Raw genomic sequence first — 17500 nt, 5'->3', positions numbered from 1 at the left:
ACAATCTCAAACACACACACACGGACAGTACGACAACTCGTGGCCTCAGATGGAGCAGGGGTTGCCATGGAAACGGTGGGAAGGAACCCTAGTTATTTGTGTTGAGCATATTATCATTGTGGCTGAAACAGAAAGGCACAGAAAACCAGGGAGAGGTGATGTGTCCTGACAACCCCTTGACTCTCTATCTCCCTCTCTCTCCTTCCCCCCTCTCTCTCCCTGTCTGTCTGTCTGTCTGTCTGTCTGTCTGTCTGTCTGTCTGTCTGTCTGTCTCTCTCTCTCTGTCTCTCTCTCTCTCTTTTACTCTCTCTCTCTCTCTCTCTCTCTCTCTCACTCTCTCTCTCTCTCTCTCTCTCTGTCACACATGCACACATATTCACTTACACCCACACAGATACACACATGCTTCCCACATGCATGTAACTTTTTGTTTATTTTGTTGCAGCCCTGCTGTTTTAAAACCATGTGTGATTTTACATTGGCACTTTTCATTTGAATGGGGCAAGATAAGTTGCAATAGAATAAGATAAGCTTCTCTTTCTCTTTTGAGACTAAGACACATAGAACACTAGATGACAAAAGATATTGGAAAACTGAATGTATTCGGGATGTAATTTTAATTCATAACATATTTTGTTTCACACCTTTCACTGATTAAGGGCACAAAGTGCTTTGGTCAAATTGATAAATTTTGACCATAAAACAGTACAAACAATAAAACATAAGCAACAACAGACCTTTAAAACACACAGAAGTACAGCACTAGGCATGATTAAGGCCAGTTTGCTTTTTAAAGGCGTCAACTGAGACTGCAAATCGCAGGACTCTGGGAAGAGCGTTTCACAGTGTTGGCGCCACCACTTCAAAGGCACAATGTTTTGTTGTCAGAAGAGTGCGTGAGACAAACAGTAAGCCCATGTCACCTACTGGTGATGTAAGTACAAAGCAGGGCCAAGATGTAAACATGTGCCTAACCATGCAAGGCTCTTTATGGAGTATGAATCCTTACCAGTGTAAAGAGGATAACATGGGTTTGATGTGAGTCATCCTGTTGAATCTGGTCCACAGTCTTCAAGCAGCGTTCTGGACCATTTGTAGATGGTCCAGATACGACTTGCTGAGGCAGGTAAAAAGGGAATTGCATTAGTCCAGCCGGGATGATACAAAAGCATGAATGATCATCTCTAGCCCAGGTTGGGATACAACAACCCTGAAGACATTTCTAAGATTAGACTTGACAGCTGAAGAAAGGGAACCGACACAATAAGGAATCATGGACGCTATGCTTTTTGAAGCATTGATGGGGAACCTCAGTCTTAGCTGCATTTTCTGTAAAAAGTTGTTAGTGTCATAGAGAACTCTTAGCAGTTCTTAAAAGATACCTGAGTTTAGTCTGATAAAACAACTTGGTAGCCGAATAAAAGAAGTAACCTGAGGTCAGTCTCAAGGCTGAATACTGGAGTTAAAATATGTGTGTTGTTTTGTTTCTCCAAAGTTACAGCTCCGTCGTAAATGGGAGGCTTTTCCTGATTGGCTCTTATGAGCATACACTGTCTGACTTATCCAACTGGTGTTTGTGGAGAACGTCTTCCAGAGTTGAAGGCACCACGAACACACACATACACACACACACACAACCACACACACACACACACACACACACACACACACACACACACACACACTCTGCTACAGGTTGTCCATATATGGTTATACTGAGAGACTAGAGAGGATAACTTAGCCTGACTGAGTTTCTAGACTTGGTGAGGGAAATATATGCCATTCCAGTAAAGGCATTCAGGGCAATATATTAAACATAAGCCATCAAAAAAATAAAACAGACCCGAACCAGCACACTTTGATCATCTGCAGTTCAAACAAGGAGAAAGCCCCAATGCTCATCATTTAACTGGGAAAATGGTTCCCAAAACCCCCCAGTGAGTGCTCCACCCTGGCCAGAGGTCCTGGGTAAAAAACCGGTGGGCAGAGCTCGACTAGTGGAGCCGTATTCCACGCTCTTCTGCCGAGTCTCGGTCAGAAACACTAAATCAAAGCCTTAAGAGATAAAGGGATGGCACAGTTTGAAGGACTGACTACCAGTAGAGTGAGCATTTATCAGCGCCATCCAGGGCGCACAGTCCCAACGCTAGCCACGTTGGAATACCGAGCCAAGGGACGCAGGTGTCGGGTCTGATCTGCCATCCCACCAGAATGTCTCGTCAGCGGGGGAAGGCTAGACTGGGTTGCCCCGCCCATTCTGCAGACGATTTGAGTTCCCCATGCACAAGGGTCTGGAGAAGAGCAATTCATTTCTTTCTGCTTCCGATACGTTTTTGCGGGAGCCAATCACCGAGCTGGCTTTTCCCCTTGGCGCGCTATTGGCTGGTTTAACACAATGACGACGGGGAAGCGGCGGCAAGCAGCCAATCCCGTACAGAGTCAGTTGAACTAGGCCTGTTGATCACACCTCTTGTGCTGAAGAAAATGACAGCCGTTTTCCCAGACCAACGTCAAATCTATGATGGAGCTTGGTCTGGCAATAGCCAGACTAGGGGAAGGCCCTATCTGCAGCAACAGTCTGAACAGGGAGTTGATCCGGGGACGGTGTTAATGTTAATGCTATGGGAGGACAGTGAGCGGAGAAGAGGGGGATTCTGTGCGCGTGCGTATGTGTGTGTGTGTGTGTGTGTGTGTGTGTGTGTGTGTGTGTGTGTGTGTGTGTGTGTGTGTGTGTGTGCGTGCGTGCGTGCGTGCGTGCGTGTGTGTCTGTGTGTGCGTGTGCGTGTGCGTGTGCGTGTGCGTGTGCGTGTGCGTGTGTGTGTGTGTGTTTGGAGGGTAAACAGTAAGTCATGTGGAGAGGACTGTACAGAGAGCTTCGGCTAGTCTGGCCTGTTGGGACGGAGCCCGTTGGCCCTAAAGAGAGAGAACCGATCCCCAAAACATATTAAAATGGTAAATCTAAGCTATATGATGAGTCCTTCAGGTGGATCGGAGTCGAGTGAAGAGGCTGAGGATTCTGCTGAAGCTGTTTGCCCCACATCTATTTAAAGAGTTTCAAAGATTGTTGAAAAATGTATTTTTGGTCAGCTCAGACTGCTGACAAAATGCATCGATTTCCACCACATCACTTGTTGCATAGAGGATGTGAGTGAGCGCTGCTGTCCCGGGAGCTTACCCAGGATGTCAGGGACCATGGCTCAAGGGAAGCAGTGTGCGGCTGCGTTGGAGAAACAGATGTTCCTGATTATGGAATCCCCATCTAACAATGATGTCGAGGAGGAGAGGGGTGAGGAGGTGACGGCTGTGGATTGTCATGGCTGGAGAGTGCCCGATCGGTTTCCCCACTGCGTGTTGAAATTGCCAACTGAGGATTGAGTACCGGAGCAGGTGAGTGTTGTTGCGACGCAGTGACATCTGACTTGAGATGGGAACTCCCTGCCGACTAAGGGAAAAGGAAGACTTCCAGAGCATATGCTCACTGCCTCACTGAGATCCATTGCGACGATCCATTGAGGGTCGGGGACCACCACTTTGGCCCAGGACAAAGGAAAGGTTAGGTGTTGAGTAGGAGGGACACAGTGGAGGGGTCCCACAGAACTTTGTCCTGGACAGCTGCACCCAAGGATTACAGTTTTTCTCGATTGTATACGTACAAAAAATGGAACTAGGCACACAATTCTGAACATTTTTGCTAAATTCTAAGCACAAATCTCAAAAACTAATTACCAATAAGTCTAACTCACTTCTCACCTATTCAAACTCAACTGGCAAAACACTTCAATCATGTGTCAGAGCATTAAAGAGGACTCGTGAGCTCTACTGTGTTGTAGATATGGTCCTTTGGCCTGATCAGGATTGGAGGTGGGATACATACTGATTTACATGCAGATCTGTTTCACCTCATTTATATTCTTATTTTTATTGTTTGTTGGCCTACGTTAAGCTTTTTATGCTTTTTTATTAGTCAGTTCTGCTGAACATTACTGTATAAAAATATATATATTTGTTTTGTTACATTTTTGTACTTGTACTTGCACTGATTTCATCATTACATCCCCCGAAAGACAGTCTAAACATTTCTTACTGTAGTGTTTTTCATTTTACTTATCAGTGCAATTACTGTACTGTAATTTACCAAAATAGGTAACCTTGGTGTATTGTCAGAATAATGTTGCAGCATCAACTATAGGTGTACAGTATGACTCTGGGAAGCTGGGATTACGAGTTTAGCCCATTGGAGCTCATTGGATAGACAAATATGCATTATATCCTATTCTGATACGATTGTGTCAATGCAATATTTATATGATATATTCACAGTATTGTATTACAATATGGCAACAGTCTTTATACTATATGTAGCATCTAATTGCAACTTTAAAAAATAAATCTATTTCTAATCAATTTTATACATTGGAATATGTTACATGGCCTCATAAAGCCAAAACATATGTAAATAGTATTTTGATGGAAGTGTTTTGAATTGATCACACCAGTGTTTAATTGATGCTCTCTAAGAGATATTCATTTGATAGCTGTGTTTACTGTTTGGTGGAAAACAGTTTTGTAAGGAATTTGTGTAGTTTTGACAAAATGCTTAACTCTTCTCAGGTTTGTGTTTAGAGTTTTGAGAAATTGAGCTATAGTTTCAGAAAACGTGTTTAAACGATTGAGAAAAACTGTAAGATGAGGAGGTGGTAGTGAAAAGTCTGTTAAAAGTTCAAACACAATACAAGGACGTGTTAATTATTTCATTAATATGTATACCCCAACCAGAAGGACTGACTGATTATTGTTTTTGTAACTATACTGTAAGATGTATGATTAGAAAGGATTCAACTGAAAGACATCCTGCTTCTCAGAGTCTACTCAACAGTCTCACCCAATCGTGCGGGTTGAGGGACCAAAAGCAGCACACCTTGCTCTCTTTGAAGTAGTTATATTATTCCTGTTGATTTCACTCATCATTGTATGGCACACTGTATGGTATACTTTAAAACACTACACTTTTAGCTGATAGGGATTTAAAAGATGCCTTTAAGTACTTTTGAGAGGAGTACTGGGATTGAAAGTGTGATTTTAAATCTTGCATCAGTGGTGTCAAGTGCCACATTATACAGTTCTGTCAACAGTATACTCTCAAATTTCAGGAAGGAAAGAGCCAGGTCAATGCTAGAACTGGGTATTGAAGTAGTGGCTCTGCAGTTTCTTACAGAGTCCACAGGAGATCAAGGCCATATCTCAGCCAAAAGACACTTTTGAGCAGCTGACTGGGCAATAGAGCACAGGGGGCGCTGTTCAGGTCCCGCTTTACCAACAATGCAAATGGATGAAGCGTTGCTCTATTGTGTGCAGCCTTGAGTGCAGGAATGGTCAGAGAAGCTCCTCCATTTATTGTGCACCAACACCTGAATTACGTTGTCCGACCTTGACGAAATACGCAGATGTGTAGCAGGTATTTCATAAAGGCCTTTTTCACATGTGAGGGAACAGGTAACTCGGAGAGGGCACCGCCTTTTTTTGAGGGGCTACCTCAGGTGCAGACCAACAAAGCCCTTCAGGGGATGATGACCACTGTGCTGTAGGATGCAATTCTGAGTTGTAAGAGCTATTGAAGGTCTGATTTATCTGATTTATCTGATTTATCTGGTTCATATTTCTTTGTAGTCAGTGTTGTTCAAGATGTGCTAGATTTCCTCAGAGACTGACTGGCTGCAGGGTGTATAGCTTTAAGCTGCAGAAGGTGCCCCAACACCTTGCTTCTTAAAAAGGGAGATCTGCAGCAGCTGAAAAATTGGAGGGAAGTTTCTCCACTGTGTATAGATTAGAAAATTGTTTTCCAAGGTGTTGAATTCAAGGTTGGGGAAAGTAATGGCAGATGTTATACATGTGGACTATTCCTAATGTGGGCTTGGCAGGCTGATCACTGCCATGTTCATTTGGAACATATTGGAAGTCTCTGGATCATTGAGAAAAGAGAAAGGTTTTGTTTCCATTGACCAGAAAAAGGGTTTTGATCCCGTTAAACACCAGTACCTGTGGCATACAATGCAGGCTTTTGGATTCAGGCCTAGATTCCTAGCTATGATTCATGTCTCTTGTATTTTGGGATAACTCCATTGACTGCCCCAGAGCCTCCTGTACCTTCAAAAGAAGGAAAGAGGACATGGTCTCTGATTCTGGCCAGCAGGTGAGCAGGTTGAAACGAAAAAAAAGTGCCTCATGCGGTACACAAAGGGTTAAATTCCCACTTCGGTACCGCCTCCCAACATACGTCTTCCTTTTTACACTGCCCAGCCGGTTCAGTCGCGGCTTCTCGTAAGGAAAGTTCCTCTGCATCTTTCTCGTATATCGCATCATCTCTCCGCGGTCTTCCTTTAATGCGCCTGCATCACCTTCTCTCCCATGATGGTCAACAGCTCGCGGTTTTCACTGGTTATCGCTTGCTTGCTACATCCTAGACTTTTACCACAGTGTTTTAAGCACGTGGACTCTTTTAAAGATAAAGAGGGTAGACTATCCTGCCTCGTTAGACTGACTGTTAAACGAGCCGCTGGTTTTCCAGGGGGACATCAATGCAAATACGAACCGACATTATAAGGAGTATTGTGCAAGTTAAAGGTCACTCAGGGGCAGGTGGTGGAGCTGTACGGGTCGGATCTGGCTTGAGGGCTGGTCATATGGGCGTGAGATCAACGCTGCTCACCCAACAACATCTAGACCAGTGGAAACATGAACTGAGGGGAAATTAGTGTTCTTTTAGGGATGTTTAACAATGGTTTTAGAAAGCCTGACTGGGATGATCCTAGCCCGTCTCTGTCCCTGAAGGGCTCAGTCTGGTCTGAAGGAGGATGTTAGTCCTGAGTGGGGTGCACAGTAAAGACCACCAATGGAAACGTTACCATCAAACAGTGTCTGTAAACTGTGTGATCTCACTTAAAACAACATTGTGTCTAATGTTTGTCCGGTCTTTCCACACACTGATACAATTTTTAGACTTTATTTTTGAATGCCCCAGACTTTCCACTGTGTTCCCAATTATTATCTGAGCTTTCACATATTTTGTGGAATCCCTTTTGAAAAATCATTTTCATTTTTTTATATATGAAAACATCTGTCAGCTGTCACTAATGGGATCTTTTACATTTTATGATTGGAAGGGATAGATGTCAACCTTGAAGCAACCTTGATGTTTATTTATAAACGTTTTTAATCAGACGTTTGTGGTAAAGGATCTTGATAGATTATAGATTCTACAAAGAAATGAAAGACGTCAAAACTTTCAACAGCAGGTGGAGTTCTGAGTTAGCTTTGTGTGACGTGAAACAAGAAAAACCTACTTTAGAGAAGGGTTGCCTGGAAAGGATAATTTATATTTATTAGTTTATTTAGTTTTTTTATAGTTATTTAAATGAACAAACAAAGCAATTTAAATTAGTTTTACTTGTTTGAAACAAATAATTGAACCCCCTAAACACATACACACACACACATACTCACTATGTAAAGCGCTTTGTACCTTAGAAAAACGCTATATAAATGCAATTAATTATTATCTTAACTTCCTTAACTTTTACTTTAACTTTGTTAAAACAACAATCTGAAAATAATTGTGTTATAATGCTAATAAGTTAGCTTTACAGATTGTTGCTTGCATTCTGCAAATGTATGCGAATAACTGCTGATCTCATTGATAAATTGAGGCATATTAAGCCCAAATAATAACATCCCAATTGTATGTCCATAAGGTGCAGTTAATCGTAGCTTAGGTATAGATCTGTGATAATAGTTACCACAAATGTTTAACTGTATATGTTCTTACTTTTCTTATACAAAAAATAAGTGCTTAAAACTAATTTTACTTAATCTTATGTATTACTCAAACCTAATCAATTCCTCAAACTTGACAGCGACTTAAGTCATTTTCAACTAAGATATCGGTACTTTTCAAGTATGAATTTCTAATACTTTATAACTAACGGGGTACAATTTACTATATTAAACAGTTGAAGAAGTTTAACTAATATAGGTTTTAATAAGTCAAATCACTCTCTCCGTCGCCATCTCTCTCTCTCTCTCTCTCTCTCTCTCTCTCTCTCTCTCTCTCTCTCCCTCATGCACACACACACACACACACACACACACACACACACACACACACACACTCAGACAGAGAGACACACACACACTCACACTCTCTCTCTCTCTCTCTCTCTCTCTCTCTCTCCCCCTCATGCACACACACACACACACACACACACACACACACACTCAGACAGAGAGACACACACTCACACTCCATGTGTTTTTGTGTGTGTGTGTGTGTGTGTGTGTGTGTGTGCGTGTGTGCGTGTGTGTGTGTGTGTGTGTGTGTGTGTGTGTGTGTGTGTGTGTGTGTGTGTGTGTGTGATTGCTCATCCAGAGAGTCACTCACTCTGTCTGACTGCCCGTTATCCAAAACCTGCACGCACACAAACATAAATTGTTGGCTTGCACAGGCACCAAGTCTAGGGCTATATGTACGTTCTTGCATAAGCCCCATGGCTCTGTCCATGATGACACACGGTATTTCAATGTATCTCCTTGGAGGAATTTATTCTAATCAGATAGCAACAAAATAGCATTAAAGGCAAGTGGAAGTTAGTTGATTAGTGTTAGACCTATGCTTCCAAACGTCCAATAAACAATGACGATAAAGTTTCCAGTATTGACGTACGATTTCATTCTTCCTGGCAAAATTAATGTTTTCCTATGGAGAGCTGAACAGGGAGTATAGAGGATCGATACACCTATTTACATATGAATGAAAGAATTCATATTTCCATGTACTAATCCTGTACAAAACATGCTTTGACAGAGGCGTAGAAATACAGAAGAATGCAGGGAATGGGAATCCCCATCAGCAAGTTACAAAATAATAAAAACACACAAACAATAGTGGACATGAACGCCACACAGACACACACAGTCACGACGAACATTAGAACGACTCATGGCCTCAGATGGAGCAGGGGTTGCCATGGAAACGGCGGGAAGGAACCCTAGTTATTTGTGTTGAGCATATTATCATTGTGGCTGAAACAGAAAGGCACAGAAAACCAGGGAGAGGTGATGTGTCCTGACAACCCCTTGACTCTCTCTCTCTCTCTCTCTCTCTCTCTCTCGCTCTCTCTCTCTCACATACATACATACATACATACATGCATACATACATACATACATGCATACATGCATACATATATACATACATACATACATACATGCATACATACATACATACATACACATGCTTACACACAAAGTACGAGGACTCTCCACAGGTAAATATAGACATTATGTGTGTTACAATATATATGTAGTAGTTCCTCCTTAAAAAATATTGCTTTGGAATCAATATTATCTGTGTGTTAAGCACTTGCAACAGCCAAAAGGAGATGAACTATACCATTTCCTCCCAGAAATGTCCCAAGGATAACCACAAGGCTGGTCACTTATATTCTTACATCCTGATGATAACTGGACTGTTAGACAAGACAATAGGATTGTGTTAAAATTGTTTACCCAACTGCATACTCTTTGACTTCCCATAGATATTTTAGTTTTGGGGTGGCAGTAGCTCAAGAGGTAGAGCGGGTTGACTGCAGCCTCCTAGAGTGTTGGGGTGTCCCTGAGCAAGGCATCTCAGCCTGAGTGCTCCTGATGAGCTGCCTGTCGCCCTGCTTGGTTGGGTCGGCCGTCGGTGTGAATGTGTGAATGAATGGTTGTAAGTCGCTTTGGATAAAAGAATCAGCAAAAATCCCGTGTTTCAGACAGAGTCACTTAAACGTGTTTCTCCTGTATTGCAATATAACTTAAAAAAGGCAACCCAAGTCTGCTCTCTTTATTTAAGAATTTCCACAACACTTTCCTTTCAGGAGGAATGTTCAAGGACATTCTCTCTCTCTCTCTCTCTCTCTCTCTCTCTCGCTCTCTCTCTCTCGCTCTCTCTCTTCTTCACCACTCCCTTTTTCCCCTTACCTTTTCCGTTATGCCTATTTCTCCTTCTTTCTTGTTCAACGTCCTCTCTCCACTCCTTTTTACCCCATCTTAAGTATTCTCTTCATCCCTCTTCCCTGTTTTCTATCATTTCAGTTATCGGATTTTGTTCTTGATGCCTATGATCCGTGGGGCCGCAGGCATGTGTGTGTGTTTGTGTGTGTCTGTGTGCATATGCGTGTGTGTGTGTGTGTGTAAAAATACACCCTGTTTTGGGGGTTTGCGTTTTGTCTAGTTCCTAAGAGAGCGAGAGAACGAGGGCTCAGCCCCACAGAGAGCGAGAGGAGCCTGAGCAGAATCCCAAAACGTCTGTGTGCACGTCACGACGCGCCTTCTCTGGCACGCCGTCGCCTGCCCACGATGATGCAAGCCTGCCTGAAAGTGGAGTCAGCGCGCCTCCTCTCCAGTGTCCCGTGGTCCACCAGGGGTCTGGCTGGTGGTGCTGCTGCTGCTGCTGCTGCTACAGAGGTGCCCCTGGGAAAGCCACTGACTCCCTCCAGTGGTTCTAGCCGTGTGGATTCTGCTGACATGGCAGACTCGCCCATCCCTCCCCCCTCGACTTTCACACTGAGCTTGGGAGCTGGATCCAGGGGAGATCAATGAAAGCACTTGGGTTTACTCTCTGTCCATCATGCCGTCGCCGCGTACTGGGACGAATGCTACTGTGATATAAAAGGTCTGTCCCTCTCTCACGCTCTCTCTGTTTCTCTCTCTCTCTGTTTCTCTCTCTCTGTCTGTTTCTCTCTCTCTCTCTCTCTCTCTGTTTCTCTCTCTCTCTCTCTCTCTCTGTCTCTCTCTCTCTCTCTCTCTCTCTCCGTCTCTATTTCTCTGTGCTCTCTCTCTCTCTCTCTCCCTCTCTCTCTCTCTCTCTCCGTCTCTATTTCTCTGTGCTCTCTCTCTCTCTCTCAGGCTGGGGGGGATGATCATGGCTTATAAGATCGTGCCAGATGAACTAGATGAGATCAAGGTAAGCAAAACCACATGCAGAATCTTCCTTTATCCCTCTATCTCTCTCTGTCTCTGTCTCTCTCTCTCTCTCTCTCTCTCTCTCTCTCTCTCACACCCTGTCCTTTCTTTCTATCTCTAGGTGTCTATCTAACATCTCTCTGACTGTGTTGAATATCCTATTTGTGTCGACATGTCGACATGACGTGTGTGTGTGTGTGTGTGTGTGTGTGTGTGTGTGTGTGTGTGTGTGTGTGTGTGTGTGTGTGTGTGTGTGTGCGTGTGCAGGAGACCTTGGTGGACTGGTGCGATGAGAAGGAGCTCAACCTCATCCTGACCACCGGGGGCACAGGCTTCGCGCCCAGAGACGTCACGCCAGAGGTGGGTTACCTACACCAGGGTGTAGTCATGGGTGGTGTAATCCCCCCCCTCTCCCTCACAGACAGCCATACAACAGGAGACAAGGTTGCCTTGGAAAACATACATACACACACACATACACACACACACACACACACACACACATACATACACACTGTTAAATACACACACATACACGCACAAACACGCATCCACACACACACACACACACACACACACACACACACACACACACACATACACACACACACACACACACACACATACATACACACTGTTAAATGCACACACATACACGCACAAACACGCATCCACACACACACACACACACACACACACACACACACACACACACACCTACACACCTACACACAGACACAGACACATACACACACATGCACACACACACACACATACATACACACTGTTAAATACACACACATACACGCACAAACACGCATCCACACACACACGCACACACACACACACACACACACACACACACACACACACACACACACACACACACACACACACACACACACACACCTACACACAGACACATACACACACACACACACACACACACACACATACATACACACAAACACACACATACGCATGCGCACACAAACATAAATGCACACACATACTCATACACACACTGAAGCACACACAGATATACACAAACGTACACACATACACACACATATTCACACGCACGCACACAACTACACACACACACACACACACGCAAAGTTGTGGCGCCATTTAAACGACTCTGCTCACACCCACTCCCAGCAACCCCCATTTGTGCTGATCACAGTCGTTTGTTGCGCAACTGATTAACAAACAACGTAATTAGAGCACCTGTCTCCACTTGGGAAATAACGAGGAAGAAGTTAGATTTGTATTGATCTGCCGTTTTTATTGAATCCTTTCTTGTCTTTGTACCGATGGAGTGAACATAGTGTTGAATCGTGGAGCTCCACATATTCACTTGCATATAGAATTTCAACCTTACAAACATTATAAAACTCATCATAATTAATCACACCACTGCTGCCGAATACATTTCTCATGAATATACTGTCATTCACCGAGTAATTGTGCGAGAGTTAACCGGTAAAATGTGATGTTAAAGTATTGCTTCTGCATTGAATTTACATTTTATTTACTTACTTTTAGTACTTTCATCTGCATATGTAGAATATCAGCATGTAAGGAATGGGAGCGACAAAGAGTTTTTATTTGCATCCTTGTCAGACTTTCTGCTGAAGTGCAGGTTGTGTGGTTGTCATCAGTTAACTTTCACACACTGTCAGATTACCAATATATTTACATTTAGTTCTGTGTATTTTGTTTTTTTTATATTTTTACTCAAAATGCATGTATTAGGAGTCATCTCATGAGACAAGCTCGTGGCTCCCCTGGTCAGCTTTACTGTAATGTAGACTCTGGTTCAGTGCTGTATGAATCTCTTTTTTTATTTATATTTTCTTTATTTACAGTTAAACATTACTTTATGGCAAACGGATAGAAATGCATAAATTCCATGTTTGCTTCCTGCATCTGAACAGTGACGAAAAAATTAGACATCTTTGTGTAATAGCGTCTTTATTTCCTGCCAACCTAATCACATGATCAAACATTTGACCACTGAAAGGTAAAAAAAATGATATCAATAGAATAGAATGACCTTATGCTGAGTAACGTGGTCCAGGCTTTCAGCAGCAGACTGGATTGTCTTCGTTTTCTACGAAAGACTTTAAGATGATTCCAGCTTATACCGTACGCATTCGTCGTTATGACCATCCGAGAAAGCACAGCCAATTCCAGCTGTTCTTAGATCTGTACCCGGGCTTCCAGCTAATGTCGGTATGGATTTCACATTTTTACTCTCTTCTTAAAGCTCTTAAAGTAATGGCATCTTGCCCCACAATGTATTTGTGAACTTTTTCTAAGACAGCAGCCGTCTCAATTGCTGAGGTTATCAGACAGGGCAGTCAATATGCACCACAAATGTACATTATGAAGCCTGGGAAGGAGCTTATTCTAGAGCACTCTCTCACTGTGTGTGTGTGTGTGTGTGTGTGTGTGTGTGTGTGTGTGTGTGTGTGTGTGTGTGTGTGTGTGTGTGTGTGTGCGTGTGTGTGTGTGTGTGTGTGTGTGTGTGTTTGTGTGAGTGCAGGTGTTCTTTGATGTATGTGTGTGAGTGTGTGTTCCTATGTGTGTGTGTGTGTGTGTGTGTGTGTGTGTGTGTGTGCGTGTGTGTGTGCATGCAGGTGTCATCTTCACCGCTTTCCTCAACAATCACAATATCTATTATTTGGTTTTCTAGTTTCTGGTTTCTACGTGTGCGATGAAGCCTTTTCCTCTGCACCTAATACAGTCTCGTCCCCAAACTCCCCTGAAGTTCTGCGTCGGAGCAGAACACAGCTTACTCCTGTGTTCCTCTCCCTCACCCGGTTTAGCTGCGCTCCCTCTGTTGTCTCCCTTCCTTCACTCGACTACACCCTTTCCCTTTCAACGCTGGACGGCTTTCTACTCGGCGTCACACAAGGACACTGCTTTGGCTCGGGCGTTTGAAAAGCACAGAGAACTTTAGCTGGAGAGTGAGCCATCAGGGGCTGACCCCCCAACCACCCTCTAAAGACACTAAACACTGTTTGCTGGATCCATTGACTTGTTACTGACATCATATTGCGTAATCCTAACCATTTTTTCATTTATTTAACTTTTTATCTATTTGGTAGTTTTAGTGAACCAACACACAATGTTTTATTGTGCCTCCTGAAATTACGTTTTCAGTTTAACCGCAGAAGAAGTTCACGTAGAACCATCGTTTGTTTGATTGTTCGTATGCTTGGGGGAAGTATGACATATTTAGTTTATTTTCCTTTCGAGTTGTTTGAGTTGGTGGTTTCATTAATGTTCTTGTACCCATCAGTGTACCCATGCTCTGTGTGACATTAACTTAACCTAGAATCACCTGGCCCTTGGGCCGTATCTCCCCAACACAAGGTCACATGACTCACTGACTCTGTGTTACCTTTAGAACTCCCAACGGACCGAAGGCTGAGGATCAAAACCTACCGTTGTTTTTAGTTCAGTTTTTCTGAAGAAATCTCCCCTGATTTCTTCCACTCTTCCCTAGTCCCTGGGCTCTCTCACACTCACTCACACACACACACACACACACACACACACACACACACACACACACACACACACACACACACACACACACACCTTCCTCTCTACCTTTCATATCTCTCTGTCTCTCTCCTTCGCCCCCCCCTCCCCCATTCCGATCTCTCCCGGGTCCACAAGCCACTTCTCCTTTGAAGTCCTCCCTCTTCTCCTCTCCCATTGCTAATGGCTTGTTTGAAGTGTCACTCAACTGGAGGGTACCCTGCTCCCAGATGGAAGAGGAGGGGGAAGAGGAGAATAGATGAGGAGGAAGAAGAGGAGGAGGAGGCTCCCTCCTTTCCACTCCTCTCCTCTCCTCAGTGATCGGGAGAACAACAACCTCTAGAACAGAGGCACAGATGCGCGAAACCACTTATGATGACACTTGCACGCACACAATTGCAAAAACGCAATGGCCTTGTAATGTGAGGGAACAAATACACATCCACCAAATTTTGAAATGTCTTCGGGGGGCTATCCTAATCTATAATGTTCTGGTATTGCAGGATAATAAAGTGGCTCTGGTGTTTGAGACCCAGACCAAGGTTCTGGCTTTGATCCCCATTGTCCATAACCTACCTGTAGGCATCTTTGAGCGGGATGCCGAACCACATTCCTGCTTCGTGATGACCTGCATCTTAGTTGAATGTGAATCTCTCTGGATAAATCTTTATCATATTGCCATAACCTTCTCCGCCTCCTATGCAACAACTTCTAATTCTCTATAGCCATTTGGTATGAGCTAATATGCCTGGAAATTTATTCCAGATTTCCTACCAAACGCGTTTCAGGGATAAAAACTGACATTTGATCTCTGTTTACTACGCGGGTTTCATTGTTTGTGTGTGAGCATTTTCTTACACATCAGTGAGAATCAATCTCAGGGAAATTGTGTTTTTGTTATGATTCAAAGCAGCAGTAGCTTGTCAGATATCATTTTTAATCTTTCTCTCCACTCCCAAGGTCTGAGGAGGAAACTTTCTCACTGAGCTGTTTTTATGGTCGTTTCCTGGGTTCCCCTTTCCGTAAACAGCGCGGGCAGTCCCTTGCGGTGAAGAGCAGCAGTACCCAAAGCACCATGCTGAGAGTGTTTGTGTGTGTGTGTGTGTGTGTGTGTGTGTGTGTGTGTGTGTGTGTGTGTCTGTGTGTGTGTGTCTGTGTGTGTTTATATGTGTGTGTATGTCAGAGAATGTAATAGCAATATTTGTTTCGTAAACACTTTGCCTTTTCTTTTTCCTTTTCCTGGATGTCATTACCAGCTTTGCTTCCTGACCTCGGCTGCCTCTTACTGGACAAAGTTGTCATAATGTCGAGTGTAAAGCAGCAGTGCCGTGGCTACTTACCCTGTGCCGTGGACTAGAGACCAAACACATCCTGTTTTAACCTCTCTCTCTCTCTCCCCCCCCCCCCTCTCTCTCTCTCTCTCTCTCTCTCTCTCCCCCCCCCTCTCTCTCTCTCTCTCTCTCTCTCTCTCTCTCTCCCCCCCCCCCCCCCTCTCTCTCTCTCCCCAGGCCACTAAAGAGGTGATAGAGCGTGAGGCTCCTGGGATGTCTCTGGCCATGTTGATGGGATCTCTCAACGTTACACCACTGGGCATGCTGTCTAGGTCAGGCACAGCCACAATCACACATGCTGGCACACACACGTGCACACACACACACACACGTGCGCACATACACACGCACGCACAAACACAAGCTTTGTAAAACACACAAACAAAAGTGGCTGTGTTTATGTGTTTGTGTGTGTGTTTACATGTTTATGTGTGTGTTTTTATGTGTGTGTGTGTGTGTGTGTGTGTGTGTGTGTCTGTGTGTGTCTGTGTGTATGTGTACACACACCTGGTTACGTGTTTGTGTTCATGTGAAGATGCCTATGTTCATGTCTATGTCTATTTGTGTCTTTCTGTGTGTGTATGTGTACCCACACGTGTGTGTCAGTGTTTGTATAAATGCGTTTATGTGTTTGCGTGTACATGCCTGTCTGTGTGTGTGTGTGTATGTGTGTGTGTCTGTGTCTGTGTGTGTGTGTGTGTGTGTGTGTGTGGTGTGTGTGTGTGTGTTCGTGTTTGTGTGTGTGTGTCTGTGTTTGTGTGTGTGTGTGTGTGTGTGTGTTTACTTGTGTCTTTGCTGTGTGTACACGCCAGGGTGTTTGTTCATGTATGTGTACCTGTGCGTTTCAGACCTGTGTGCGGCATTCGAGGGAAGACGCTCATCATCAACCTGCCAGGAAGCAAGAAAGGCTCTCAGGTAGGGAACTGTTCCCACTTCCTGTTGCCCACTTCCTGTGGCTGCCTCCTCAGCTGTTGTGGAACCTGGTGGTTAATATCTCCCACAGCTGCAGCTCATCTCCCCAGAGCAGGGGCAGTAGTGTAAAGGAGTGACAGGTATCCTCCAGAGTCAAATCTCACTTCCAATGCCGCTAGAGTGCTGTACACAGCTAGCCAGCTAGTTTAGAGTTTTAAGTCAGCTATCCAATCCTGGGGTTGCTTTTTGAGGTCCCGCCGCGTAGCTGTGTGACATCAGAGAACTGGTGTCGTAGTAGTCGCAGTAAAAGTGCTAGCATTAGGACAAGTTTGGCTTATAAGGCAACTTGTTTTCCAACCAATATGGCCGCCATATAGTCGAAAAACATTCTGACCAACTGTGAGATTAACTGTATTATGGCGGCTGTAGGTATTTGGACTGACCTTTGAAATTAGTAGTATTTTGTGTTAATGATTAAGACTGCTCTTCTTCAAAAGAAAATCTCCCAAATTGTTGTTCAATATCCAGTATGTGACAGATCATTGAATTCTCTCCTGCTCTTCTCTTCTGTGTGACTATTCTGTGTGACAATCTCTGGTTTGGAACACATACATATGGCAATGGTCCATGTCATCTTATCCCACGGCTGCTTCTTAGAGCATCTTCATATTGGGGATGAATGACCTTTGTGTGTGTACACT

General features: G+C 43.9%; 1 protein-coding gene across 1 annotated transcript in view; it reads left to right on the top strand.

Annotated features, from left to right (window-relative positions):
* Positions 1-17500, top strand: part of gphnb (gephyrin b) — a gene marked incomplete at its 3' end in the record, with an annotated part of 85315 nt that overhangs the window by 30180 nt on the left and 37635 nt on the right. The window contains 4 exon segments of the mRNA XM_079753118.1: positions 10945-11002; positions 11269-11361; positions 16065-16159; positions 16736-16802. Coding sequence (XP_079609244.1) covers positions 10945-11002; positions 11269-11361; positions 16065-16159; positions 16736-16802 — 313 coding nt within the window.

Source organism: Pollachius pollachius (genome assembly GCF_949987615.1).
Source record: "Pollachius pollachius genome assembly, chromosome: 16".
In the NCBI taxonomy this organism is placed as follows: domain Eukaryota; kingdom Metazoa; phylum Chordata; class Actinopteri; order Gadiformes; family Gadidae; genus Pollachius; species Pollachius pollachius.
Note: the sequence above shows the minus strand (reverse complement) of the source record. Positions and strands in the feature narration are given on the sequence as shown.